The sequence below is a fragment of the Vombatus ursinus genome, unplaced genomic scaffold, assembly GCF_900497805.2.
Source record: "Vombatus ursinus unplaced genomic scaffold, bare-nosed wombat genome assembly UNPS02014789.1, whole genome shotgun sequence".
NCBI lineage: Eukaryota > Metazoa > Chordata > Mammalia > Diprotodontia > Vombatidae > Vombatus > Vombatus ursinus.
Genome location: NW_020954567.1, coordinates 6,958,512 through 6,986,023, shown reverse-complemented (window position 1 = coordinate 6,986,023; position 27,512 = coordinate 6,958,512). Strand labels below are relative to the sequence as shown.

The 27,512-nt window shown below is 37.5% G+C and overlaps 1 protein-coding gene across 5 annotated transcripts in view; it reads right to left on the bottom strand.

The window, feature by feature from the left end:
• DCAF6 (DDB1 and CUL4 associated factor 6) overlaps positions 1-27,512 on the bottom strand; it is a 161,155-nt gene that overhangs the window by 29,619 nt on the left and 104,024 nt on the right. For 4 of the 5 annotated variants that reach the window (XM_027868427.1, XM_027868425.1, XM_027868428.1 and 1 more), the window contains 2 exons: positions 11,650-11,767; positions 1,960-2,087 (listed from right to left, as the gene is read on the bottom strand). The exons of the other annotated variant lie outside the window; for it this stretch is intronic. In XM_027868427.1, coding sequence (XP_027724228.1) covers positions 1,960-2,087; positions 11,650-11,767 — 246 coding nt within the window. The remainder of the gene's footprint in view (positions 1-1,959; positions 2,088-11,649; positions 11,768-27,512) is intronic. 5 annotated transcript variants of the gene reach the window in all.

Sequence of the window (27,512 nt, the reverse complement as noted above, 5' to 3'; positions counted from 1 at the left end):
GTTTAATCTCTTTTTGTTCCCTATCCCACTTGATGTGACAATGGTCTATGCAGATATGAAGGGGCCCTGATGAAAAGCAATCAGCAGGCTTTCACAGACATTCTTCCTAGATCACACCATAATTTTTTTTTGTTATGTAACTGAATGGGGTACAAAGGATTTAAGATGTAGCTGCACTGATCAATTTTAATAAAATTATTAACTTGGTAGAGGAAAATTCAGCCTTGAAAGCTCTCTTCAAAGTCTCTCAAGTACGGATTATCAAAAAATGAGAGATATAATTACAGAAGTAATTTTGTTTAATAATAACATATAGATTACTAACATCAAAAGGTGGTAAAGGAGGTTTTTTTTTCATAGCTCTACACAAATGTTACAAGTGATAACTTCTATAAAATTCAAACAAAGGAATTGTCTAGTGAAAAGTAAAGGTTTTCCTATTTATTTAGTATTTTAGGATTTAAGCACTTTTCTTGAAGTGACTATGAGGTAGAAAGTAGAGGATACTAAAGATACACACACACACACAGAATTGGGGTTCAGAAGTGAAATGACTTGTTTAGGGTCCACAGCTAATCAGGGTCAGATCTCCTGTTTGAACCTAGGTCTCCCGTAATGTTATATTCCTCACACTTTCTACTGCACCATTTTCTCTCTCTGTCTCTGCCTCTCTTTCTCTGTCTCTCTCTCCTCTCTACTGAGGGTAGGATTCTTCATGGCTATGAGTCATGGAACTCCACAATCTCAGAATAATTCAAATTATAAACAACTGAAAGGGCAATGGAAATTTGCATGGTGGGTGTGTAAGTAGGCTGCAGCATGTTACCAACGACAATTTGTGTGACAGCAGCAGAATAAAATGTTTTTGAGGTCCCATATGCTTGGAAAAGGATGTGGGCTGGTCACTTAGGAAGAATAAGAAACCATAGATGAGCAGCCAGAGTAATTCATGTAACATAACTAAGCCTTGGTAACTGCATCTATAAAATGGGATGGATTATTATTTGCCTACCTCACAGGTTTGTTGTGAGCAAAGTGCTCTGTAGATGATAAAATGGTATACAAATGTAAGCTATTATTACTAAAACAACAAAAGAAAGGCTCTAGAATGTTGTACAGGCCCGATATGGAGTATTTATAAGGAAATGGAGAGAGTAATTGTAGGGTAAGATGGGGGAATTCAATATAGATCAGTGGAAGTATTTCTGAAACTGATGACATCACGCACTCACCAATGTTGCAAAACTATCTTACTATTTTAAAAAGCAGAAAAAGTATTTACTGAAAAGTGGGTCCAGAAGTAGTAAAATAATTACCTAACAGTAGGACCAAAAGGAGGGATGCTCTGGTTCCCTCTATGGCATAGATCAGTGACAAAGACAATTCTTGCTGGAATTTATGGTAAGAATGAATGTGTATACCAGAAGTCTGGAATGGGCTGTCATACATAGTCCTTACTGTGGAATTACTGGTCTCACAGTCAGAGATCCCCGACAGCATGACAACAGAGGGAGCTGGTGTGCTTCCAGATAATTGGGCTCTGCATTACGGGTAATTTATAGGGGTCATGTACACTCTTGCCACTACAGCACACCCTTAGACAGACAACAACTACAAGGGCTAAGTTGATGTATTCAAAGTATGCTCTACAGTTGTGGTGTCAAATTCAGGGCAGCATATGAACTTAGAACAGCATAAAGCAATGTTATCTATGGTCCGCTGTATTTTTATTTATGTTGTTCAGCATTTCCCAATGACCTAATAGTTTATTTCTAGCCCTACTTCAGTGTTCCCCCTCTGCTCTAAACAAGAGAGGACCTGGGCACATGGAAAACTCCCAGAAGCTGCTGGTCTGCTTTCCCTCAGCCTCAGGCATGACCAAATGACATGAGGCCTGTCTAAGCTCCCCACTCAGTGACTCGGTTGAAAACTTTTAGGACAACAGAAAACAATTCTTACTGGCTTCCCTGCCTGGAGGCTGCAGTTGTGGCTGTGGCTGTGAAGGGCTCGGAAGGCCCCGAGATGCGTCCTGTTCCTCAGGCTTGCTGTGGCTCCCACTTCCTCTAGAACTTGAGGCGGTGCTGCTCCTGCCCCCAGAAGAGACCATGAGTGACTCAAAGGGATGGGATCATAAAGTATCGGGTGCTTTCAAAATCATTTTTAATGCAAGCGACTACAATAGAAACCAGAGGTGTGGAGTATAATCGCAGAAAAGGACTCTGTTTTTAAACTGGGCTTATAAAGGGTAAACTTTCCAAGCTTACTTTTGAATCTAAATTCAATGATCTAAGCCACATAGCAATAAGAAATAATGTAAGTTGTCATAATGTTCCCTTCCCTCTGCAACTAACTCCCCTGTCAAATCTAGATGACTACATTCCTGGAACCTGTTTAAAAAAAAAAATCAAATACCAGTTCTTGATACATCTTTACTGAATTTGGACGTAAAATAATTGCATTATTTTTCTCCCTTCTCCTGCCCCTGGCAAATGGCTCAACCTATCCATTATCCCTTTGATGTTACAGATTTTAAAAATCACACTTTATCGGTCTTTGCTGTTCCAGGCTGAAGAGTCTCACTGTTTTGAGTCAATCTTGGCACAGAAACCCTTGTATAAGTGCCCTTCTCTGGACCCTCCGCTAGCTGGATTATGTTTTTCTTGAGATGTGACAAGCAGGACTACACCAAGTATTTGAGGTGTAACTTCATCATACTTTTGGGGAAGGAGAGGATAAGATTCACTACTTTATTACAAATATTCTTCTGTTGTTCTTTGATCAGAAAAGTACACCTAGTATTAAGGGATCTACATTATGTTTGAGAATAAAATGAAATATTCTAAAATAATTTGATAATGGATGAGATAGAGTTCTTTTTTATATTTGGAAGTAAATATGAACAACAAAAACAGCACAATGATCGTAGAGATAACTAAAGTATATATATCTTAATAGAAAACTGTTGTTTTAATTTTCTGCCAAGTTGTTGTAAAAAGATTTTAAATATAAAAGCTAATATGTTTTATGTCTATATTAATGAAGCACCCCCCTCCAAATATTAAAGTGAATTAGAGACATAGGTAAAATACTCGGGTGTAAATCATATCTACACATCACTTTTACAATACTTTTCACAGTAGCCTTTAGTGTCCTTCCTATTTTAGGGCATCTACAAATCAAGAAAGAGGTCAAGATATTCCATGTACATCATGTGATGCCGATGTACCCTTTTCCCCTCCCTGATGTGTAGGCTTCTGTTATTAATTGGGGAGAGCCATTAGCTTTCAATTTCTGGCCCTTGTAAACTAAAATATGGGAACATGTTTCCTCCATTAACAGATACCTCTGACTTTTCCCTTTGGGGGATCAATCCTTTGTGTTATTCTCAAATCTAGGTAAACCAACAACTCAATATGAAGAGATATAAGAAAATGAGTTTGGAAATAATTTCAAAGCATCACTTACACAATTAGCAAAGTAACATCTGTGGAGCTATTATCACTAAGGTGTTACACATAAATGAATTTTGAAGATATAGGAAGTTTACTTGTTAAGTGTCAAAATTTTGGTTACTTTTGTTCTTAATGAAATTTTTCTTAAAATATTCAATACTTTTTTGACTTTCTTCAAGTATGTTCAATATAATTTAACCTTTTCTTGGTGACCCAAGTCATCATTTAGAGCATCAATTATTGTACTCAGAGCTTAGCACCTATATGATCTGCTTTTCTTCTAGTTTTTTGTAGTATGATTTCTAAAACTAAGTTCACACATTCTTATGTGGAATATGGTATAAGGTGTTGAGCTAATCCTAATTCTGCCAGATGGCTGTCCAGTTTCCCCTTTCTTATTAAGAAAATAGGGAGTTTTTTCCCTAAATAACTCTTATTTTCTGGTTTATTGAACACTGAGTTATTAAGTTCCATTGTTCTGATTCTCCCTTGTCTAGTCTGTTCTATTGATCTACCTCTCTAATTTTAACCAATACCAGATGGTTTTGATAACTACTGCTTTACTACAGTTTGAGGTCTGGAAGTGCTATTTCCCCTTAACCTCAATCTCTTTTCATCATTTCCTTTGAATGTCTAGATATTTTATTTTTTTCCAAATGGATTGCTATTATTTTATCAAAACAGTAATAAGAAGGGGAATCCTATGCCAAATAACTACAAAACGCATAAAATATCTGAGGATCAATTTTCAAAGCATATAAAATACCTACATAAATTCAATCACAAACAGTTCCATAAAGATTAGATATCTTTGTTTTCCTCCTATAATTACTTGAAAAGGTTCTAGCATATAATCATTGCATATGGTGTTTGCTCTTGGTGTTAGAAATACTTTTCATAATATTAAAAAGAGGCCCCTTAAAAGCCTTCCATTTAGTAGGGTTTTCAATATAAATAAGTGTTGTACTTTATCAAAGACCTTTTCTGTATCTATGGAATTAATTCTGTGTTTTGGATATTTTTGTTTCCTTTTTTTTTTCTTTTCTTTTTTTAATATTTTATTTCTTTTTTTCTTTTTTATGATTATTTCTTTTATTTATTTTTAAAATTTATTTATTTATTTTTAGTTTTCAACATTCACTTCCACAAGATTTTGAGTTCCAAATTTTCTCCCCATCTCATCCCTCCCCCCACCCCAAGATGGCATGCATTCTGAATACCCCTTCTCTTAATCTGCCTTCCCTTCTATCTCTTCCTCCTTCTCTTATCCCCTTCCCCTTCAATTTTTCTGTAGGGCAGGATAGATTTCTATACCTCATTTCCTGTATATCTTGCTTCCCAGTTGCATGTGAAAACAACTTTTTTTCAACTGTTGTTTTTAAAACTTTGGGTTTGAAATTTTCTCCTTTCCTCCCTCCCTACCCACTCTCAGTGAAAAGCCAAACAACTTGATACATGTTACACATGTAGTCATGCAAAACACTTTCATAATAGTCATGTTGTGAAAAACTAAGTATATTTCCCTTAATCCTATCCCGCCCCCCCATTTATTCTATTCTCTCTTTTGGCCCTGTCCCTCCTTAGAAGTGTTTGCTTCTGATTACCCCCTCCCCCAATCTGCCCTCCCCTCTATCATCCTCCTGCTCTCTTGTCCCCTTACCCCACTATTTTCTTGTAGGGTAAGATAGATTTCCATACCCAATTGAGTGTGTGTGTTATTCTCTCCTTAAGCCAAATCTGATGAGAATAACATTCACTCATTGCCTCTCACCTTCCCCCATTTTCCCTCCACTATAAAAGCCTTTTCTTGTCTGTTTCATGTGAGATAATTTACCCCATTCTACCTCTCCCTTTCTCTTTCTCTCCGTATAATCCTTTCTCACCCCTTAATTCTCCAGATGTCACCCCTCCATCTTCAACTCACCCTGTGCCCTCTATCTATCTACACATACATATAATTTTTTCCCTTCAACTACTCTAATACTGACAAAGGCCTCATGAGTTACAAATATCATCTTTCCATGCAGAATGTAAACAGTTCAACCTTAATAAGTCTCTAATGATTTCTCTTTCCTGTTTACCTCTTCATGTTTCTCTTGAGTCTTGTATCTGAAAGTCAAATTTTCTATTCAGCGCTGGTCTTTTCATCAAGAATGCTTGAAAAGTCCTCTATTTCATTGAATGTCAATTTCCCCCCCTGAAGGATTATGCTCAGTTTTGCTGCGTAGGTGATTCTTCGTTATAATCCTATCTCTTTTGCCCTCTGTGATATTATATTCCAAGTCCTGCGGTCCCTTAATATAGATGCTGCTACATCTTGTGTTATCCTGTGTTTCCACAATACTTGAATTGTTTCTTTCTGGCTGCTTGCAATATTTTCTCCTTGACCTGGGAACTCTGGAATTTGGCTACAATATTCCTAGGAGTTTTCCTTTGGGCGTCTCTTTCAGGAGGTGATCAGTGCATTCTTTCAAATTCTATTTTGCCCTCTGGTTCTAAAATATCAGGGCAGTTTTCCTTGATAATCTCTTGAAAGATGATGTCTAGGCTCTTTTTTTTTTTTTTATCATGGCTTTCAGATAGTCCAATGATTTTTAAATTTTTTCTCCTGGATCTATTTTCCAGGTCAGTTGTTTTTCCAATGAGATATTTCACATTGTTTTCTATTTTTTCATTCTTCTGAATTTGTTTTACAGTGTCTTGATTTCTCATTAAGTCACTAGCTTCCAATTGCTCCATTCCAATTTTTAAGGAAGCATTTTCTTTAGTAAGCTTTTGAACTTCCTTTTCCATTTGGCCAATTTTGCTTTTGAAGGCATTCTTTTCCTCATTGGTTTTTTGGACCTCTTTCGCCATTTGGGTTAGACTATTTTTTAAGGTATTATTTTCTTCAGTATTTTTTTGGGTCTCCTAAAGGAGCTGTTGATTTGTTTTTCATGATTTTCTTGCACCACTCTCAGTTTTTCCTCTACTTTTCTTACTTGCTTCTCAAAATCCTTTTTGAACTCTTCCATGGCCTGGGACCAATTCATATTCTTCTTGGAGGCTTTGGATATAGGAGCTTTGATTGTGCTGTCTTCTTCTGGTTGTATGTTTTGATCTTCTTTGTCACCAAAGTAAGATTCTATGGTCTGACTCTTTCTGTGTTGCTTGCTCAGGATCCCAGCCAATTACTTGAGTTATAAACTCTTTGTTAAGGTAGGAGTCTGCTTCCAATGTGGAGAATGTACTGTCCCAAGCTTCGGGGGTTCTGTGCAGCTGTTTTCAGAGATACTTCTAGGGACTTGGAAATTTTCAGTTCTTCTAAGGGGTGATCAAGGGTGAGGTGTTTACTCTTTCCCTGGCCTGTGCTCTGGTCTATGAAATGACCACAAGCATTCTTTTGTCTTGGAAATGTGAGGAGGATTCTCTCTCCCCAGCCACTACAAGCTCCACCACACCAGTGCTCCTCCTTGTCCCAGGACTGCCACCCAGAATTGTGACCCAGATCCAAGCATGGGCAAAACAAGAGAATCCTGCACCAGCAAAGAGATCCCTGCATCTGATCAGCCACTGGATTCCCCCTCAGTCTGTGGGCCAGAAGCTCTGGAAGCAGCCATTGCCTCGGGGCTGCACTCGGGGACTGGGGCTGGGACCCTGTGCTTCTCTCTCACAGCAGACACAGACTTTTCCTACCGACCTAAGTTGTCTTTGATGTTCATGGGTTGAGAAGTCTGGAAACTGCCACAGTTGCCCGTGATTCAGTTCTCTGAGGCCTGCTCCAGGTAATCCACTTTTGCCAGGTAGTCCTTCTACTGAGGCCTATAAGCCCATGCCAAACTGCATTCCTCTCCCAGCCTGGCGTGATATACCTTTCTGATCAACCATCTAGGTTATCTTGGGCTAGAAATTTGTTTCACTTTGTCTCTTTGTGGGTTCTGCTGCTTTAGAATTTGTTTAGAGCCATTTTTTTTACAGGTATTTGGAGGGGTTTGGGGGAGAGCTCAAGCAAGTCATTGCTTTTACTCTGCCATCTTGGCTGCGTCCCCAAATGTTTTTGTTTCTAACATGACTATGTTGATTGTTTTTCTAATGTTGAACCATCTTTGCATTCATTCTTGGCATAAATCCATCTTGGTCAAGATGAATCTATAGTCTGACAGTATTTATTTAAAAATATTTGAGTTGATATTCACTAATCATATTGGTCTATGGTTCTGTGTTTATCCTTTCCTGGTTTAGGTTTTAGGGCTATATATTCTCTCATAAAAGGAGTCTGGTAGGATTTTTTCTTTTTTTTTTAAAGAATAAGTTGGGTAGAATTATTACTAATTTTTTTTTAAAAGTTTAATAGAATTTTCTCATGAGTCTATCAGGATCAGGATTTTTCTTCAGTAGTTCTGATGATTATTTTTATTAAGTATGGTTTTGTTGTGATTTCACCTTGTTCACTTGCTATTTTGTTGATTTGATTTTCTGCCTTTTAATCAGATTGGCTAACGGTTTATCAATTTTTTTTATCTTTTTCATAGAATCAGCTTTTAGTTTTATAATTATTTTAGAGGTTTTTGTTTCCAGTTTATCTCCTTCTTGTCTAATTTTTAATATCTCCTCTTTTGTGCTTATTTTAGGTTTGCTTATTTGTTGGCTTTCTAATTTTTAAAAATGCATATTCAATTCATTAATTCTCTCTTTTTTCTATACTGATGATATTTGTAAGAATATGATTTTTCCCTTGAGGACTCCTTCAGCTGCATCACAAATATTTCAGTATGTTTTTTCATGTAATTTTCTTTCATATAATTATTAATTGTTGCTAAGATTTATTCTTTGACCCATTCATCATTTAGGATTTCATTGTTAAGTTTTCATTTGGGTACATGTCTTTTATTTGTACTTCCTGAACTGATTGCTATTTTTATTTTGTTATGGTTGATAAATGTTATATTTACTATTTACTGTTTCTGCCTTTTTACTCTGGTTTTCAATGTGGTGTTGAGAAAAACATTTTTTTACAATTTCATTTAGAAGGCACTGTAAGTCTTTTAATTCTAGATTCTCCAGATAATTGTTCAATTCTATTTTTGCCCTTTTATCTTTCTGTTAGATTTATCCAAAACTAAGAGAGGGATATTGAGTCTCCTGTCACTATCATACTATTACTATGTTGTTCAGCTAATTTTTCTTTTAGGAATTTAAATGCTAAAGCATTTGGACCAAATAAGTTTAATATTGATATTGGCTGGTTATCTATGATTCATTTTAGCATAATGTAGTTTCCTTGTTAATTTCTTTTTATTTTGTAAATGTTTGCTTTTGCTTTGTCTGACAGCATGACTGCAACTCATATTTTTTGGGATTTACCTGATGAATAATAAATTTGCCTCTGCTCTTTGTTTGCATGTCTTTGCTTTACAGGTGTGTTTCTTGTAAGCAACAGGTTGTAGATTTTGTTTTGTTATTCTGTCTGCCACTCTTTTTCATCCTACTGGATTATTTAATGCATTCACAATTAAAGTGATGAGTTAGGTTTGTATTCTTCTCCATGTCTCTAATATTTTTTTCTCCAAAATAGGATCTCCTGCCCCCTTCCTCTTTAAAGACAATATTTTGTTTCTTCAAATTATTTTAGCTTAATCTACTTTAAGGCAACCTTATACCCACAGGCTCTCTTCCTCTCACCCTCAAGTCATCCCTCTCCCTCAGCCCCATTTGTCATCCTTTCCCCTAGATTTGTTTAACTTACGTATTAACTCCTTTTACTTTCTTTTTATCTATAGTTATTTAATTCCACCTTTCTTTTTGGAGTCAAATGAAATCCCCCTTCCTCTCTTCCCCTTAAATTTTCATTTTTTGTGCCTTTTTATAAGAAGAATCTCTTGCCCTTACTCTCTTCATTATCTACCTTCCCTTTCTATCTATTCTAGACATTTATTCTTTGATTCATGACCCTCATACTAATTTGATCCTTCTTTAGTCCCCATAATCCTCATGGAATTAAAGTTTTTAAGGTACCTATTTTGGGTTCCCTCTGTTAAAAAGTTTCTATGTTATTGCTTTGTACATTTTACCCCCTTACATTTTTTTTCTGTTATGCCTTACTCTTAGAAATATCAATTCTTGCAGGTAATAAGGAGGATATTGGCCCACAGTAGGAATTGTCCTATGTCCTTGATTCTCAGTTTATTATTAAGCTTTGCCCTTCCCATGGTCATTCCCTGCCCCTGGTCCCAGGATGTCTGACTCCCCTTTTCATGAATGGTCTCTCTCTACACACTAAATTCCTACAAACTACACCCATAACAAGGATCCCATCTCCCTTTATAGAACATCTTTCTTCCTCTACAAAAGCATTCATCAGTAGTACCTTCTCCTAACTCTGAAAAAAGATCTTTCCCTTTCTTTCCCCTTCGGTATCCTCTATTAAAGGGATAATTTAAATTGCTTTATCTATTTATCTTTATTTATTCAGCTACCTAACTCCCATTTTGCAGAGTTTTGAAAGGTCATAAGGGTCAACTAAAATGTCTAGCCCCTCATCTTGATCACACGATCCAGAAGTTAAATGATTCTTTTTTAAGAAATCAACCCCTGTGATTAACTGATACCAAGGTAAAGATGATGGCAAAAAGTACAGAAAAGAAACTAGAATAAAAATGTTCTGAGCTACAATCTAGGTTTAAAGACCAAGGGTCATGATTTTCATGCTAGCTTAAACTATTTAAAAACAGTGTAAGAACCTAAGAAGGGTCATTTAAAAGTTTTTCATTAATATTAGATTTTAACATCTTTTATCACAGGAGCTTATGCATGTACATGCACACGCATTAGACCTTTAAAAAACCCATGGAGAGGCCACTGACATAGAGTGAAATAATATCTTCTGGTGCTATATCACAACATAGTAGAAAACCTGAATAGACTGCCTAGTTAAGTGATGCAGTGATGCTCTGGCTAGAACCTGCCTGCATTATCCAAACCATTGACTTAACAATCTAGAGAGAAAATTTAGAGGCAGAGAAATATGGATCTCTAGAAATGTTCAATATCTATATCATCATATTTGAAAAATTTATAAAGTGGAGAACTTATAGTTGCATATGGATATAGCAACTAAAGAATGTTATACTATTATTGCTAATCATTCTTCGATCACATCTAGGAGCTTCTTTCCTTAATGTTGAATACCAGAATTATTCCTTCATTAAATATGTCAAAATTTCAAGGATTTGTCAGTGAAGGTATTTACCTCTCACTGATGAAGATGTCAACTTTTCGACCTTTTTAGAAGATAGTCTAAAGAGTACTGGAAGGCCTTACTACTTGGTAGGACCTGCCAGAGATTGTGCTCCCCAGCATAGCCTTCGAGAGAAACTTCTCTCTCATATTAACTTCATTACATCACAGTACAATCACTGACATTCAAAATAGTTAAATACAATTAAGTAAATGTGTTCAGCACTTACTATTTGAAAGGCATTGTGGTAGGCACTGTCAAGTATACAAATATGAATAAGATGGGATTCCTGCCCTCAAGGAGTTTCTTGTCAGGTATAAGGGTCAAAAGAAATAATTATATAGCATAAGATAAGCTATTAAAAACACCATAAAAAGGTACCAAAAAAGTACAATGGGTAGTTATGTGAAGAAAAATATCATCTGATTGCAAGAATACCATATGGCTTCACAAAGGAGGTGGCATTTTAGCTGAAGTGACTTTGACAAGTATATATTTGGAGAGAGAAGGCATTCCAGACTGAGAGAACAGTATGAGCAAAGGAATAATGGCAGGAAATTACTGGACATGTTTAAGGAATAATGAGTTAATTGACATTGACTGTGGTTGGAATATTGAGAGATAATTCTGAAAAAAGGGATGGGGCCAACAACGTGAAAGCCACCATGTTGAAGAACTTACATTTTGCCTGGTAGGCTACAAGGAGCCACTGTCAGTTTCTAAGTGGTGAATGACTTATCAAGATTAGGTTACTGAAAAATATTTCCATCAAAAATGGTTAAAATGAAAATGTTCTGGCATGTAAATAGTAAGTTGCAGATGCCTGGAAATTTTACTTACAATATCTACTTCCCAGATAATATTAGAAAATGAGGTTCTTACTCAGTAACAAGGGAAAACAAAACCAAACCAATTTTAAAGTCAGTTTTAGAAACAATTCTTCAGAATGACAAAGAACATTTTTGTAAAAGTTGAACTTACCACTCATCTGTGAAGTCCAGTTTTATTGTGCTTGTGGTTGTTCCTTCTGTGCTGTAGTGTAAACTTAAAACTGGCTCACCTGCCCCTGGTCTTGGGCTCAGCTTTTCACTACTGTTATCTGAAAATGGTGTGTGACAACGTTGGAAAAGGTTTCTTCAACTTCAATGAAAAGATATCATTTCTTAAGAGTTTATATTTATTAAATTTTGGCACTACCTTTTCACATTTCTTATGGCCCCAAATTAAAGTGCAGGAGGAGGTATCCTATTAGATTAATATTGTTGAAATTTTCTAAAGATATAACTACTGGTATTTTGAAATGGCTCTGGGTCAAATTCTACGTTTAGATATGGGTATAAAACTCCCAGCTACTCAAAAGGGAGTCAGTCACATGCATCAGATCATAGCATTTGGACCTTAAGGAACTGAACAAAACAAACTGATGGGCAATGGAAGAAGATGTTGGTCCTTTAATATAAATTCTGTACATTAACTACATGTTTTTATGCCTTAGTTGAGATAACAACAATTGTATAACAATATAGTAATTATAGCGGTTATGGCATTGAATTGATCAGAATTAGTAAACTAGAAACATGCAAAAGCATTAGAAAGAAGCTGTTATGGTATTGAAAAAATTTTACTGATAAGCAAATGCTATAAAATTATTGTGACTGTCCTTTCAAATTAAGAGGTTTTGAATTTGAGAAAAGATTTTAAAACTAGTATGCTATTGAAGAAGAAAAGGAACAAAATTTACTGGATCCTACCACTCTTAAAACTCCCATTTGTCTTAAGATTGTATTTTTTGATACATGAAGAACGTATAACCCATTCATGATTTAGCCTACTCACAGACTTGATTATGCAAGGAATTATAGTTCCTCATATTATGGAAATATCTGTGATGTGACTGATCTGGCATGAAGTGGATTGGTGTGTGTGTGTGTGTGTGTGTGTGTTTGTGTACTTATATATCTCTATATTTACGTAAAGAAATTATATCTCTCTCTCATATATGTCTATATTTAGAGGAATTATCTCTATATAGATGTACACACTAATACAATGTGTGTGTGTACACACATTATGTGCATGTACAATTTATCCAATCACCATTAAGTAGTAGATCAAAGCATGGAATTCTTCCTCAAAGCAATTTAAAGCTGACTATTCTTAAAAGTAGAAATTGATCTGTTTCACTTGAAAGCCAAAAGGAATGAGCAAGTGGATGTTCAGAGAGAAAATAAAACACTGCTTGCAAGACATCCCTTTTATGATGAAGAATATATTAAGAAACATAGAACTTCACTAGGAATACAGATGGATAAACAATCAAATCTGATACACTTTTACAAATGTCCTGCAGCAAGTCTGTCTTTGTAATAACTGTTAACAAACATTGCAAAGATTAATACAGTAATAAAACCAAGAAACTTCTTCTCTCTTAAAAAAAAAAACAAACTTAATTAGTCTTCACGGTTGTGGTTTGTATTTTGTCTCATGATAACAAACTTGTGACTTTTTTTTTCCACTTAAGGATCTTAAAACACTTAAAAGACATTAATGAACAAGATCTCCGAAAACTGTGGCTTTTAGTCTATGAAGAGCTTAGTATCACAACTCCAAAGATGGAATAATTCAAGATGAAAAATGATTCAAACTCTGGAAGGTCAGAAGAATAGCCAAGAACCGAAAAACCCTATATTTTTAGATACTGATACTAATTAATGGGAAAATTGCTATTGACAAATTCATTAAAATAAGCAATAATAAAAACACATTTTAACATTTTCTTCCCATTTCCGCTTTTCAGGTGTCAATGATGCTGAGGGTGAATTATCAGGTTAGTCTCCAAATAATGACACCATTTTGTCCCCTACTTCTAAGTCCTATAGATAAAACTAGAAGTAAACTCCTTTATTACTTTAAAGTGAGCAGCCTTATATTTACTGCCCTGGAAAAGGTTCTTTGTCAAACAACATTCTGAGTAAATTAAGGACCTAACAGTTGAACACAATATCAAGATTATGTTATGGTATTTTTAAAAAGCACTGAACAGCAATCATGGATCTAGAACAAGGCTAAAAAATGACCCTCTGAACCACATAGAAGTTCAAGAATTACCGTAAAGCACAAGCACAGAACAGACATTTTTTGTTACAGACATTTTAGTTACTCACGCTCAGCTCTTCCATTTAGTTTAGCCTGCTCTGCTGAAACTTATCACTGGGTGTAAGAGACACAAGATCATACAGTAGAGTAATCCTATAATTTTATGGATGAAGAAACTAACACACAGAAAGAGCAGGTGATATGTTGAAGGATCACAGAGTGGTGGGGCAGAACAGTATGGCATTAGAATTCAGGCACGCTTCTTTGATTACATATCCCATGCTGCATTCCCTAAAACTTTCATTGGCTGCCCAACTTATTTTTACCCTCAGACTCTGAGAATGGGTAGGGATAAGAACCAGAAGGACTCGAGAAGTAGCCAAGGCAGCTAGCTAGGACTGATTCTTTACGCCTGACAATGCTTTACAGTTGTGTCAGGTCTCTTAAAAAAAGTATTCATCATTTGATTGTGATCAAATACACACTGCCCTAAGGAAAGCCTACCTTTTAACTTGAAAACATGAAAGAGAACAGAATTCTCCTTATTTTGCCATTTTCTCCCTTCTTGAAAAAAAAAAAATACATCTTACTATCACTTTTCCCCAATTTGCGATATTTCTGAAAAAGTTTTCACCAAAATTAAGCCTGAGCACAAAGATACATTATCGACACCACCTTGCTTAACAAGCCTAGGTTGTGCTTTAACAGTATTCGTTTCTTCTAAACACATTTTTTATACATAGAAATCATAACAGAGGTTTAAGTTTTTCTTAAGTACTGAAAATTCCCTGGGTAAAGCTTTTATTAACTCACTTTACTCATCTGCCCTACCTCTAAAACAAAACAAAACACAGGGAGAAGAATTCGGGTCACATAATTCAGCAGCACTGAGACATTAATTTTCTAAAATGAAAAAAAAAATCATCTATAATTTTCTTAGCAAGTCCCTAAAGAAATAAAATGGCTTAAATGAGTTATTAGTTTAATTGAGAGAATTCAATAATAAATATCCTAATTCACAGAACCATGAAATCTTTGAAAGAGACCCCAGACGCCATGGAGAAGTCCCCAACTCTACCACACTCCCAACAAGCAGTCCTTTAGTCTCTGCTTGGAAATTTCCAGGGCCAGACTCGCTGCCTAGTGAGGTGACCTGTTTCTTTTATTTTACATTCTACAACTTGAATTATAGGGGCTGAGCAGAACTTATCCACTGGACAAACATTACAACACTTTAAGGAAGCAATCAATTTACTCTGTCCCACAACTGTCTTCTACATGTAGGGCTAAGCATCCCCATTTCCCTCGACCAATCTCATATACACGGTTTTGAGTCCCCTTATTATTTGGGATGCTGTCCTCTAAAGCAGTGGTTCTTAATATATTTTGTGCAATGAATGCCTCTGGTGGTCAGTCTGGTGAAATCTATGCTTTTAAAATCATGCTTTTAAGTGCATAAAATAAAATACATGGGATTGCAAAGGAAACCAATTATATTGAAATACAGTTATTTGTCTATAAAAAGTACACAGACCCCAAGTTACGAGCTCCTGCTCTATAGGAACTCTGGCTTGCCAAATTCTTCCTAAAATCATTAGTCATAATGAACAATTCTATACTGTCTAAATAAACTTATTAGGAAGTTGCTATTTTGAGAGAACTTAGGACCTATCTTCTCTGCTAAAGAATGTACAACAGTGTGTGTCTCACATAATGTTTTTTGACTGCCTAGTTCTTTTGCTCCTTCCTCCATTAACATATTACATGATTAGTTACAGGATTTATATTGTGGTATACCTGAGTACAAGGAGCACGTAAGGAATAAAAATTCATTTTTGTCATATCCTTCATTGAGATTGTTAAGTGATCTTATGTTGTCAAAATCAGGGCCAGCTCACTAGTTGATGTTTTCAAGCACATCTGATAGAAATGTCCCTTCCTTTCCAAATCTTTATCCATTTTATATTTGGCAGAAAAAAAAACTGCTCATAAACATGCCAAAATTAACAAAAAATTAACAAAGTATCAACAGCAGTGTCGTGTGTGTGCATGTGCGTGTGTGTGTGTGTACCTGAGATTTCACTGTTGTAGAGAAATCCTAGTGGGGAAAACTCCTTGCCCTGCTACACACTGATACAACTCTATGACAACTTATATTATTCAAGAGTTGCCTAAGGCACAGAGAGAGGTTAAGTGATTGTCCAGGATCATACATCCAATATGTGTTTTGAGGTGGGATGTGAAGACTTGTCTTCTTAACATCAAAGGTGCCCCTCAGAGTATATGACTTTGCTTTAGAGTTTTGAATACTATCTAAATGCTGACAGGAACATTTACATCTTAGGAATGTATGTGTACATCCCAAAGCATTGCCCAAAGTATGAGTTCAAGCATAGTAATCGAAGGGACAGGCTATTACTCATTTTTATAAGATATTGAAAGAAAAACACCTCTTTTCTGAATCATCTTGTATAACATTTACCCAGCTTTGAGTACAGGACTATTTTATCTGTTAGTAAATCCATTTAAAAAGTGTGGTGTGATCATCATTATGATAAGAACTACACATTTACTGATTGCCCAGCATAGGCTAGATACTGCATAAAATACATACAAAGGCAACTCCCAGATAATTCTCATTCTAACATTTTTATTTTGTACCATATACCACAACAACCCATTAAGGGCTAAGTTCAATGGGACTTATTTTATCTACAATTTCTATCTCCTCTCGTTGCTTTGCAGATAACCAAAGCATTTAATGCATACTTAAAGAATTCAATCAACTGCACTCTGCAGGCTTGCACCTATCATCAAACCACAAACGGTCCCTAAGTATTTACTAGGCTAGAGACAAAAACAAAAGTCCAACAGCCCCTGCTATTAAGAGCTTCCACAGAGGGAGACAGGTATATATCAGCATATACAAAATAAGTATACACAAAATAATCCAAAGCAAATCTGGGGTGATGGGAGAGAGAGATGCTATCAACTGAGAGATCAGTAAAGTCTTCATGTAGAACTTTTTGCTGCACTTTGAAGAAAACTAGATATTCTAAGGGACCCGGATAAGGAGGGAGTACACTCCAGTTACAGGGGGAAGCCTAGGAAAAGGAAAGGAGGCGGGAGATGGGCTGCCATTCATGAAGAATGGCAAGTAGGCCAGTTTGGATGGACTAGAGAGTGTGTGAAAGAGAGTAGTGAATCATAAACCTGGAGAGGTAAGCTGGAGGAAGATGTGAAGGGAGTTTTTATTTAACCTTGGACAGAACAGGAGCCCCTGAAGTTTACTGAGCAGGGATGAATGACATGGCCAGGCCTGATCTTTAGGGCTATCACTTATACTACTAGGATAAACTACTAATGCTAATAAAGTATAAAAAAATAAGGTAATAGATACAAGATAGAAATGCTGTAGAGAACTTAGGTCTATTCAATCTATTGTTTCCAAAGATTTTGGATCCCTACATCAGCTAGGGTTTAGACATTTCCAAAGGACAAATTTCCCCGGGCTAGTGAGGATAAATGAGAAGAAATTCTCTCTATTTTTCAAGGCTAATTTCTGACTCCCTGTGTAAACTTTATTTTTGGCTATGAACTACAGAATCTCCATACCTCTCTCAAACTGTATCTAAAGGCACTGCTGATTCTTAGTGGGGAATGTTTCTACTAAGGGGAGAATCTTCATCAGAGGCTGACAGAAAACCTATCACATACATGACAGTCAAAAAACATATTTGGCAATGGGAAACAATGCTCTCACTGGCTTAATAGTGATCACCTGCCCTGCCCACCCCGCCCCAAATATTATTGCTAACTATTTTATTTAAATAAATGAGTAATACTAGAAAAGAAGCCAAATAAAACAGACTAGTCAAGAATCCTATTAGTGTGAGCTAATGGAAAGGTTGCAGCCTAGAAAGGCAGATATCTGGGGGGTGGGGGGGGGAAACTTCCCATCACTTAATCCCACTTAAAAATCAATTGATCAATTCAGTTCCATGTCCCTTTCAGCTCAATTTTATAAACATGTATTAAGCGTCTGCTAGGTACAAAGTCACTCAATAAGTAGCACGGGACAGTGGGTGGAAAGCCAGCCTCCGAGTCAGGAAAACCTGGGTTCAAGGTCCACCTTAGACAAGTCTTGCCTGCTGCCTGCATGTGACCCTCTCAGTAACTACAGGCAACTCTCCGAGATCATAAATTGCAAAACTGTTGCTCCTCTGCCTTAGTAGAGGGAGTTTCCTCACTGAGAAGAACCTTACACCAATGAAATAACAGGTCAGGACACAAATGTGCAGAACGTTCTGCTAAGTTCTGGGATGGTGAAGACAGAAATAAAACTGTCCTGTTCTCACAAAACTTAAATGCTGACGGGAGTGAGGCTGGGAGACCTGTGAGAATGACATGAACATGGAAAAGTAAATTCAAGATAATTTGAGGAAGGAGAAAGTACTAATGCCTGGAAGGATTCAAGCAAGATTTGTGGAGGTGGTGGCACCTGATGAGCCTTGAAGACCTCTAAGGATTGTAAGAGGTAAAAGGGAGGAGGAAGGCCTCCCCAGGGAGGGGGAGCAATCTGGGAAAAGTCATGGAGATGGACCGCTGAGGTGGTGGAAATGGCTGCTGAAACACAGAGGGCGTCAAAGAGAATAATTTGAGTCTGTAAAGGTAGGATGGATAAAGAGTGGGGTGGTGCCCAATTTTTCCAAGCTGAGCAGTATAAATGGAACAACAGAAGGTTATGACCAAAGAGCAATTTCAGAATCCAGGATCAAAAAAGGTGTATAATTATGAGTGTTGATCCAAGGTGATGGTTCTCAATCTTTTTCTACTCGTGGTATAACACTATTCTATGACATGAAGAATAACAGCACATTCAATGTTTATGTTGATAACAATAATAGGAGTCAGTGACTCGTTCATGCATGTATGATTTTAAGTATGTTTCATATATGTCAAAGGAGATTTGCACATGAGATTACCGGTATAACTTCTATACAGTTCATTGCATACCTAGACCAGTGTGTCATAGTATATTGTTTTAAGAACCACTAATGTAAGGTATGACTGCCTGAGCATCAATGAGTTTGAAGAACTGGAAGAAAACCAGCCTTAGGAGGTGGAGGCAAGATGGCAACATAAAGGAACCTGAGCTCAAACAACTTTAAAATAAGACCTCAAAACAAATTCTGGTGTAGTAAAACCAACAAAAGACTGGGGTGAAACAATTTTCCAGCCCAAGACAACTTAGAAGATTAGCAGGAAAGGTCTGTCTCACTGGAGTGAGAGTGGAGCACAGAGCAGCACAGGCTGTCCCCCACCCCCAAGCCTCGAGCAGGCCTTGGGGGCAAGTGAATCAGTGCAGCAGCTTCAGGAACTCTCAGCCCACAGATGGTAAGGGAGTCACACAACTGGTCAGAAGGAGGTTACACAGGACCCTCTGCTGGCACTGAGTACAAGACTCCATTGCATTGCTCATATGCAGGGCCAGGTTGTCGTTCCAGGGTAATGACGAGCAGTAGCATATCAGTGCTTGCTGCCCCAGAGAAGTGGGGAACCTGGTCACAGCTCCAGGGTGGAAAAGAGTGCTTGTGGTTGCTCAGAGACCAGAGCACAGGCCAGGATAGCAGTGACCACACCTCTTCTTAGATCATACTACCTTGGAAGAACTGAAAACTTACAGACTCCCAGAACTAGCTCTGAAAATAGCAGCAAGAAAGATCTGAAGCTTGGGACAGTGCCCCCTCCACCCCAGGAACAAAGTCCAATTTTAACATAAAGTTAAAAGTCAAGAAATAGGCTGGAAAAATGAGCAAATAATTAAAAAATAACCTGACCATAGAAAGTTACTAGGGTGACAGGGAAGATCAACACACAAACCCAGAAGAAAACAACAAAATCAAAGCAGCTACATGCAAAACCTCAAAGAAAAAGGTGAATTGGTTACATGCCCCAAAAGAATTCCTGGAAGAGTTCCAAAGGAATTTTAAATATCAAGTAAGAGAGGGAGAGGAAAAATTGGGAAAAGAAATGACAGCGATAGAAGAAAACCATGAAAAGACAGTCAACAGCCTGGCAAAAAAGGCACAAAAATCCAAGAAGAGAAGAATTCCTTAAAAAGCAGAATTGGCCAAATGGAAAAACAGGTACAAAAATTCCCTCAAGAAAATACTTCCTTAAAAATAAGAACTGGGCAAGTGGAAGCTAACGACTCCATGAGATATCAAAAAACAGTAAGATAAAATACAAAATGAACAAATAGAAGAAAATGTGAAATCTCTCAATGGAAAAATGATTGACCTGGAAAATAAATTGAAGAGAGACAATTTAAGAATTATTGGACTACCTGAAAGCCAATATGAAAAAAAAAAAAAGCACAGATATCATATTTCAAGAAACTATCAAGGAAAACTGTCCTGATATCCTATAATCAGAGGGTAAAATAGAAACTGAAAAATCCACCAATCAGCACCTGAAAGAGATCCCAAATGAAAACTCCTAGGAATATTACAGTCAAATTCCAGAGCTCCCAGGTCAAGGAGAAAATACTGCAAATAGCCAGAAAGAAACAATTCAAATATTGTGGAGTCACAGTCAGGATAACCCAAGATCAAGCTGCTTCTGCATTAACAGATTGGAGGGCTTAGAATGTGATATTCCAGAGGGCAAAGAAGCTAGAATTACAACCAAGAATCACCTACTCAGCAAAATCTAGTATAATTCTTTGGTTGGAGGAAGGGGGAGAATGGATATTTAATGAAATAGAAGACTCTCAAGCATTCCTGATGAAAAAATCAGAGCTCAATAGAAAATCTGACTTTCAAATACAAGACCCAAGAGAAGCATAAAAAGGTAAACAGAAAAGAGAAATCATAAGGGATTCAATAAGGTTAAACTGTTTACATTCTTACATGGGAAGATACTTGTAACTCCTAAGAACTTTTATCATTTTTAGGGCAGTTAGGAGGAGTACATATAGACAGAGGGCATGGGTGTGAGGTGACTATGATGGGATGATTTTAAAAAAATAAAATGAAGGGGTGAGAAAGAGGGATGCACTGATGGAAGAGGAAGGGAGAAGTAGAAAGCAGCAAATTAAAGGAAGAGCTTGTGTAATGTAGAGGAACACGGGGGGCGGGCAACACTTGAACCTTGCTCTCATCGGAACTGGCTCAAAAAGGGAACACATACACTCAGTAAGGCATAGATATCTATCTTACCTTATGGGAAGGAGCAGGGCTAATAGAAGAAGGGAGGGCAGATTAGGGACTGAAGTAAAATACTTCTGAGGAGGGACAGGGTGAAAGGAGAGAGAAGATAAACAAGGGTAAAAACAGGATGGAGAGAAATACACAGTTAGTAATCATAACTGTGAATGTGAATGAATGAATTCACCCACAAAACAGAAGCAGATAGCAGAATGGATTAAAAATGGATTTAAACCAGAATCTGACAATATGTTCTTTACAAGAAACATACCTGAAGCAGAGAGACACACAGAGTAAAGCTGAGAGGCTGAAGCATAATCTATTATGCTTCAGATGAAGAAGAATTGGAAGAGTATATTGCTTGAGGAGACATCCATATTTATATAAGGCAAGGCTTAGGAGGAAGCCTGTGAGACCTGGATCTTGAACTCCATGAAAAAGGAGGAAGAGTGATTTAGAGGCTGGTAGATTTCTGTAATAAGAATCTGGACAGTGCTATGTGAGATGGAATAACTCTCAAAGGAAGAGAAGTTGTGAAGTAACAGCAGTGGATGAAAGTTTTGCAAATGATGGAAAGGAATATCAGGTCAGATAAATATTTACTACTCAGGCCTCCGACAGCCTGGCTGAACTCGGACTTGGCACGAGTTCTTTTGCCTTACTTCAAGATGTAGGGAGGAGTGAGGCACACTGAGAAGATGCTTGTAGAGTATACACCTGATTATAACTTGGGTCAAGACCCTGGTCCTGATGTCTGGCACTTATTTTTCTGTTGGATGAAGCAAGGTAGAACAGGTAACACCTCTATATGCAGCAGCAGGTTTTAAGAGTAGCTTTTGGGTCGCAGAGGCCTCCAAACGGGGGAAATGATGGCAAAGAGAGAAGAAGGTACTAGGGCTGGGACTTAAAAGTCAATAGGTGGTCAACAGCAATCTGGGTATTTGGTGGTAATAAAGGTAGGGTAGTGGTATTTTCTCAGATAGTATAGACAGAAATAAGTTATGCTGCCACAGACTGCAACCAATGCTATGTAACTGCTGTTCTGTAATAAAGAAAAGTACAAGTATTGGTTTTCTCAGATGGTTTGATGGCATAGGGCAGGGTTGGTAGTGACTCCACACATAGCAACAAGTCCAAACCTAGTCCTCGAGAGAGTCTGGGGCTGGAGTCCCACCCTCCCAGGTGCAATGATATCAAATCAAAGAGCTGTTGCTGAGGCAGAAACCCTAGTATTAATGGCACCCTGCCCTTCCTACACTACTCCTTTTACCACAAACTTGGGTACTTAGTTATCAAAAAAACAGGATGAATTACTCTTTTCTTAGTTTATTTTGTTTTGTTCTGCTTTTTGGTGAGACAATTGGGTTTAAGTGACTTGCCCAGGGTCACACAGCTAGTAAGTGTCTAGTGTCTGAGGCTGGTTTTCAACTCAGGTCCTCCTGACTCCAAGGCCAGAGCTCTACCCACTGCATCACCTAGCTGCTCCTCTTTTTTTAGTTTAATGAATTATTAATGTTTATCCTCTCACTCTTTAAATAATTCTGTATCTACTAATCTAAACCCCCCCCCCCCCCCACCCCAGGGAAAAGATATCCTTGAGGACAGAGACACTGTTTTTCTTTTTTTGGCAAGGCAACTGGAGTTAAGTGACTTGCTCAGGGTCACACAGCTAGTAAGTGTCAAGTATCTGGTCTGAGGCCAGATTTGAACTCAGGTCCTCCTGAGTCCAGGGCCGGTGCTCTATCCACTGCGCCACCTAGCTGCCCTTGTGCTTTTCTGTTTTGTCTTTGTATTCCCTGTGCCAAGCATAGGGCCTCGAATGTAACAGCTTCTCAAAACAGGTTTGTTAGATTGGATTGGACAGAGGGCAGAGTACAGCAGTGCCTCCACCCGTGGCCAAAGGTCCTGCAGCCGAGAAGCCTTCTAATGCCAGAAAGGGGGTTGAAGCTCTGTCAGTGGCTACTCCCACTTTCTCACTTTACATGGCCATTTATGGGCTGAAATGTAGCAGTCATTTTATTTGTCACCTAGAGCTTTATACCTAACATATGCTTATATTATGCCAAACCTCTTCTTCCTGACCCACTTCCCTCTGACATAAGAAGCACAAAAATAGAACTGGGTAAAATGCCCTTTTTTAAGCTCTGCCAAAAGCCCTGCTTCATCCTTCCCCTTCTCAAGGCTGTTTCCTTTGCTAGGAGCTTTCTGACACTGGATCTGATTTAGCAGATAAAAAAGTACCGTAAGCTGTGGTTTCTACATACACACTGATGAGGGAGATGGATACTTGTGAAGTGCACAGAGAAAGTGCCAAGCAGGGTTGTCCCTTTGGGTCATCTGCAATTTGGATCCTCTGGGAATTGTGGCGTTCCATGATTTGGAATCTTCTGTCGCCAGAATACTGGCATCGACAAGATGTGCTGTCTCATTTGTTATCAGCAAGCAGCTTCAGATCCTTCAAGTGCCACAGCTTCCCAAAGGCACTCCAAATCCCTTTCTCTGCCCTATTTCTCTCCCCTTTTTATACCTTCTTCAACAAAAACAGGGGGTTGGCGGGTAGGTGGGAAGGGTATGTTGAAAAAGGTCACATTCATCAAAGAATCGTCTATACTCATGGCATTCATGAGACACTGCTCAATGGATGAGAGCCTTTAAAGTGACATTTTGCTCTACTGATCCAAATGTTGTTTGGAGGGGTAATAAAACAGTAAACAGAGCAAGATTTTGTGTTCATTTTCTATTGATTCCAGGCAATTGTGTAACTGTGAAGATACAGTCTGCTTTTGAAAATCATCTCTGAAAGCCTGTCTAGTCCTTTCTCTTATTTTCATTAAGGACACCCTTGATATATGTGCAGATCATTCTCAAGATTTCATAGAAATGAAAAAGACTAAGAAACATAAATGAAATATGACTAGATTTTGAATTACTTCCCATTCTTCAAAATAACATAATTCCTCAAAACTGAGACAAAACTTCTTTTCTTCAACCACTAAATTTTCCAGCCTAATTCTGTCCAATGACATCTTGATCCTCTTCAAGTTATCCTCCTCAACGATGATTTTTAGTTGTAACTGCCACTATAGCAGCTATTTAAAATGCACTTTAAAGTCTGCAAAGTATTTTATGTACATTATATGATTTGATCCTTATCCCCTCTACTTATGTTCATGGTCTCATCTACTTCCACCTCCTACTCTAAGTTTCCACCTCTGACCTCCATCTAAACTCTAATATCAGATGGAGATGTTTTCCCTAGGTTAGAAAACAAAAACCTTCTCTTGATCATAGTTTCTCCTAATACTACAGCCCTACATCTCTTCCATCCCTTTCATAGCCACACTCCTATTGTTGTCTCCAATTTTTAACCTCCACTCATTTCTCAAACGCAAATATGGTTTCCAATTCTACCATTTGACAGAAATTACTCTCTCCATGCCACCAACGATCTCTTTATTGATAAATTCAATGGTATTTTCTGGGTCCTCATTATTCTTGACCTCTCTGCAGTGTCTGAGACTCCTTCTCCCGTAGGTTTTTGTGACACTGCTGTCAAGGTTCTCTTCATCTCTAACTAATCCTTCTTAGTTCTCCTTTGCAAAACTGCCATCCACATCTTGCGTCCTGTGTGTGAGGCTCCATTCTGGGCCTTCTTTTCTTTCTCTACACTCTGGCAATGCTCTCATCAGCTTCCACTGGTTCAATTATCATTGCCGTGTGGAGGACTCTCAAATCTCTGTATCCAGCCCTAATATTTTAAAATTAAAATTAAAGGTTTTTTGCCTATATTTCTTTCTTGAGCTCTAGTCCCTTATCTCCCCATCTACTGCTACATATATATACTCTGATACCAACAAGCATTGTAAACTCAACAGGTCCAAAACTGCAGTTATTACCATAAATCTACCTCTCTCCTAATTTCTCTATTTCTGTTGAAGTCACCATCATTCTTCCAATCACATAGGCTCAAAATCTTGGAATCATCCTCAACACCTCTCATGCTCCCTCATTCCACATATCTAATTCTAATCTATTTCCTAGTCTTACTATTTCTACCTTCATAACATCTCTCTCATAAGATCTTCTTTCCACTTACACAGCCACCACCCTAGTTCAGGCCCTCATCGGCCTCTTCTGGCTTAGTCCAATAGCTTCCTAACTGGTCTCCCTGTATCAAGTCTCTGGCCTCTCTACAATCCATCCAACCACACAACATTCCATTTCCCACCTCCATTCCTTGTGTCTGGAAAGTGCTCTTTCCTCACCCATGCCCTGTTTGCAATCTCTTTCCATTCAAGGTTCAGCTCATACACCATCTTTGAGAGGTCTTTCCTGATTCCCTGGTCTCCCTCTTCTCTACCAAAATGTGTAAAATATTTCTTTTTAATATATCTTGTTTATACATCTATAAACATATTGTATCCCCTTACTAGAATGTAAGCTCCTTCATGGCAGAGACCACCTCGCTTTTGTATTTGTGATCCTGGTGCTTGCTCTAATATATGGTATAGGAGGTGCTTAATAAGTGACTGCTGATTGAGTGATCAAAGTATCTCAAAGAAAGAAAAACATACAAAGAATGTGGCAAAAAAAAAAAAAACCAGAGACCATATTTTTTAATCAAAAACATAAACTAATGACTAACATGTTTACTTTCTCATCTCTGAATATAGACAATAGAAATTATTAAATAAAGTCAAGAAAATTTGGGAAATGGAAAAAGATTTTTAAAATGTATCACTGGTAAAAACCTAGAAGACTCTTCACATAGGGGAGAAGGAACCTCATCAATGAATCTTGAAGAATTAAGTATGAGGTAATTCTGAGAATGAAGAGTTTAAAATCTAGTCTGATTTCAGGAGTTCTTACCATTCTCAGGTTATAAAGGATTATTGGAGCGGGGGGAGAGGAGCCTAATCCTTTTAAATGTTTTATGTACTTAAATTTTCCAAGCACATAATATCTACCCATAAAATACTTGTTGAATGAATAAACAGGAATAAGAAACCATCAAACTTTAAGTATTCACTGCCACATTAACTCAGGTCTATTGAACATTCACAATGGAACAGGAATTTAACAGCAATATAAAACACACTGATGCAATGTGGTCATTATATTACTATTGGAAGTTTTAGGTTTTATGACTAAGTTCTTAATCTTAACTGAACACATAATTAACATACATTGAGCTAATTTTTTTCGTACCTAAGTTATTCCTTGGTAACTTAGAAATTGGAAAAACTGGTATACTGTTTTCTGTACAGTTTAATAACATGCCTTCTGTATGCATGGACTTCCTTATTAACTTCAAAGAAAATCTGTTCGTGTCTAAGAATATGTGATACTAAAATGGATAACTAACATTTATATTTTTTGTTGTTAATCAATGAGCATTTTATATATTTCTTTAAAACTGGAATATTAAGCGGCAATAGATGTATGACCGCCTATAAGAAGTAGTTCCAAAAAAGCAAAAGGAAGGAATCATGCATTTGTTATACACTTATCATGTGCCAGGCACTGTATATAAGCACTTTATAAACATTATCTCATTTGTTCCTCAAAACAACTCTGGGAGGTAGGTACTATTATTATTCTCATTTTACAGTTGAGGAAACCAAGGCAGACAAAGGTTAAGTGATTTGCCCAGGGTCACGCAGTTTGTGGGTGCCTCAGCTTGGATCTTCACATAGGTCTTCCTGACTTTAGGCCCAGGGCTTTATCCACTGTATCATCTAGATGCAAGTTGCAAGTGCAACATTATTATCTTCAACTTCCATTATTATTATTATAACCAACATGAGCAGCAGCAACAACAATGAAAATTATGAATATAAAGCAGCAGGTATGAACTACAGAAAAATTTACTTGTAAACTAAAATCACTTTCTGATGGACACATCCAAATCTTTCCAAAAACTTTCACAGATAACACTTTGCCCTTCTTCATAGAAGAAAAGCTATTTAACAGGAAGTGTGTTTGTTATTTTTTTAGGGGATAAAATAAGTAGAGAAGAAAATTATTTGATGGAAGGATTACTTTGGAGACCTTCTAAAGGAACCTTGTAAAGGAAAGAAGAAAACAACCAGGACATGGAGGACACTCAAAACTGGGTCATCTGAAGATGAACGGCTGAATTCATCATGCTCAACCTGGGAAAGCTTTAAAGAGCGCTGCTGAGGGGTGTGACAGCCACCTCTAAACAGAAGATACCAGCTTTGGAGTTGGAAGAAATGTGAGACGTCATTTGGTATAATCTGTCCACCTCACAGATGGGCAGACTGAAGCCCAGACAGATTAGAATGGTTTGCTTTGGTTCGTCCAACCAATGAGTCGCACCACAAACACCAGAATCAGGTCTCCCAGTTCTCACCAGCATTCTTTCTACTAGGTCACACTGCATCTCCAAGGATGATGTGACACGGCAATAAATTCTGAGTGGCCCACAAGGGGAGAGTTTGGATCAATGGGTAAAAATCACCAGAAGGCAGATTTTGCCTTAGTATAAAAGTCGAGTTCCCTTTTAATGTGAGT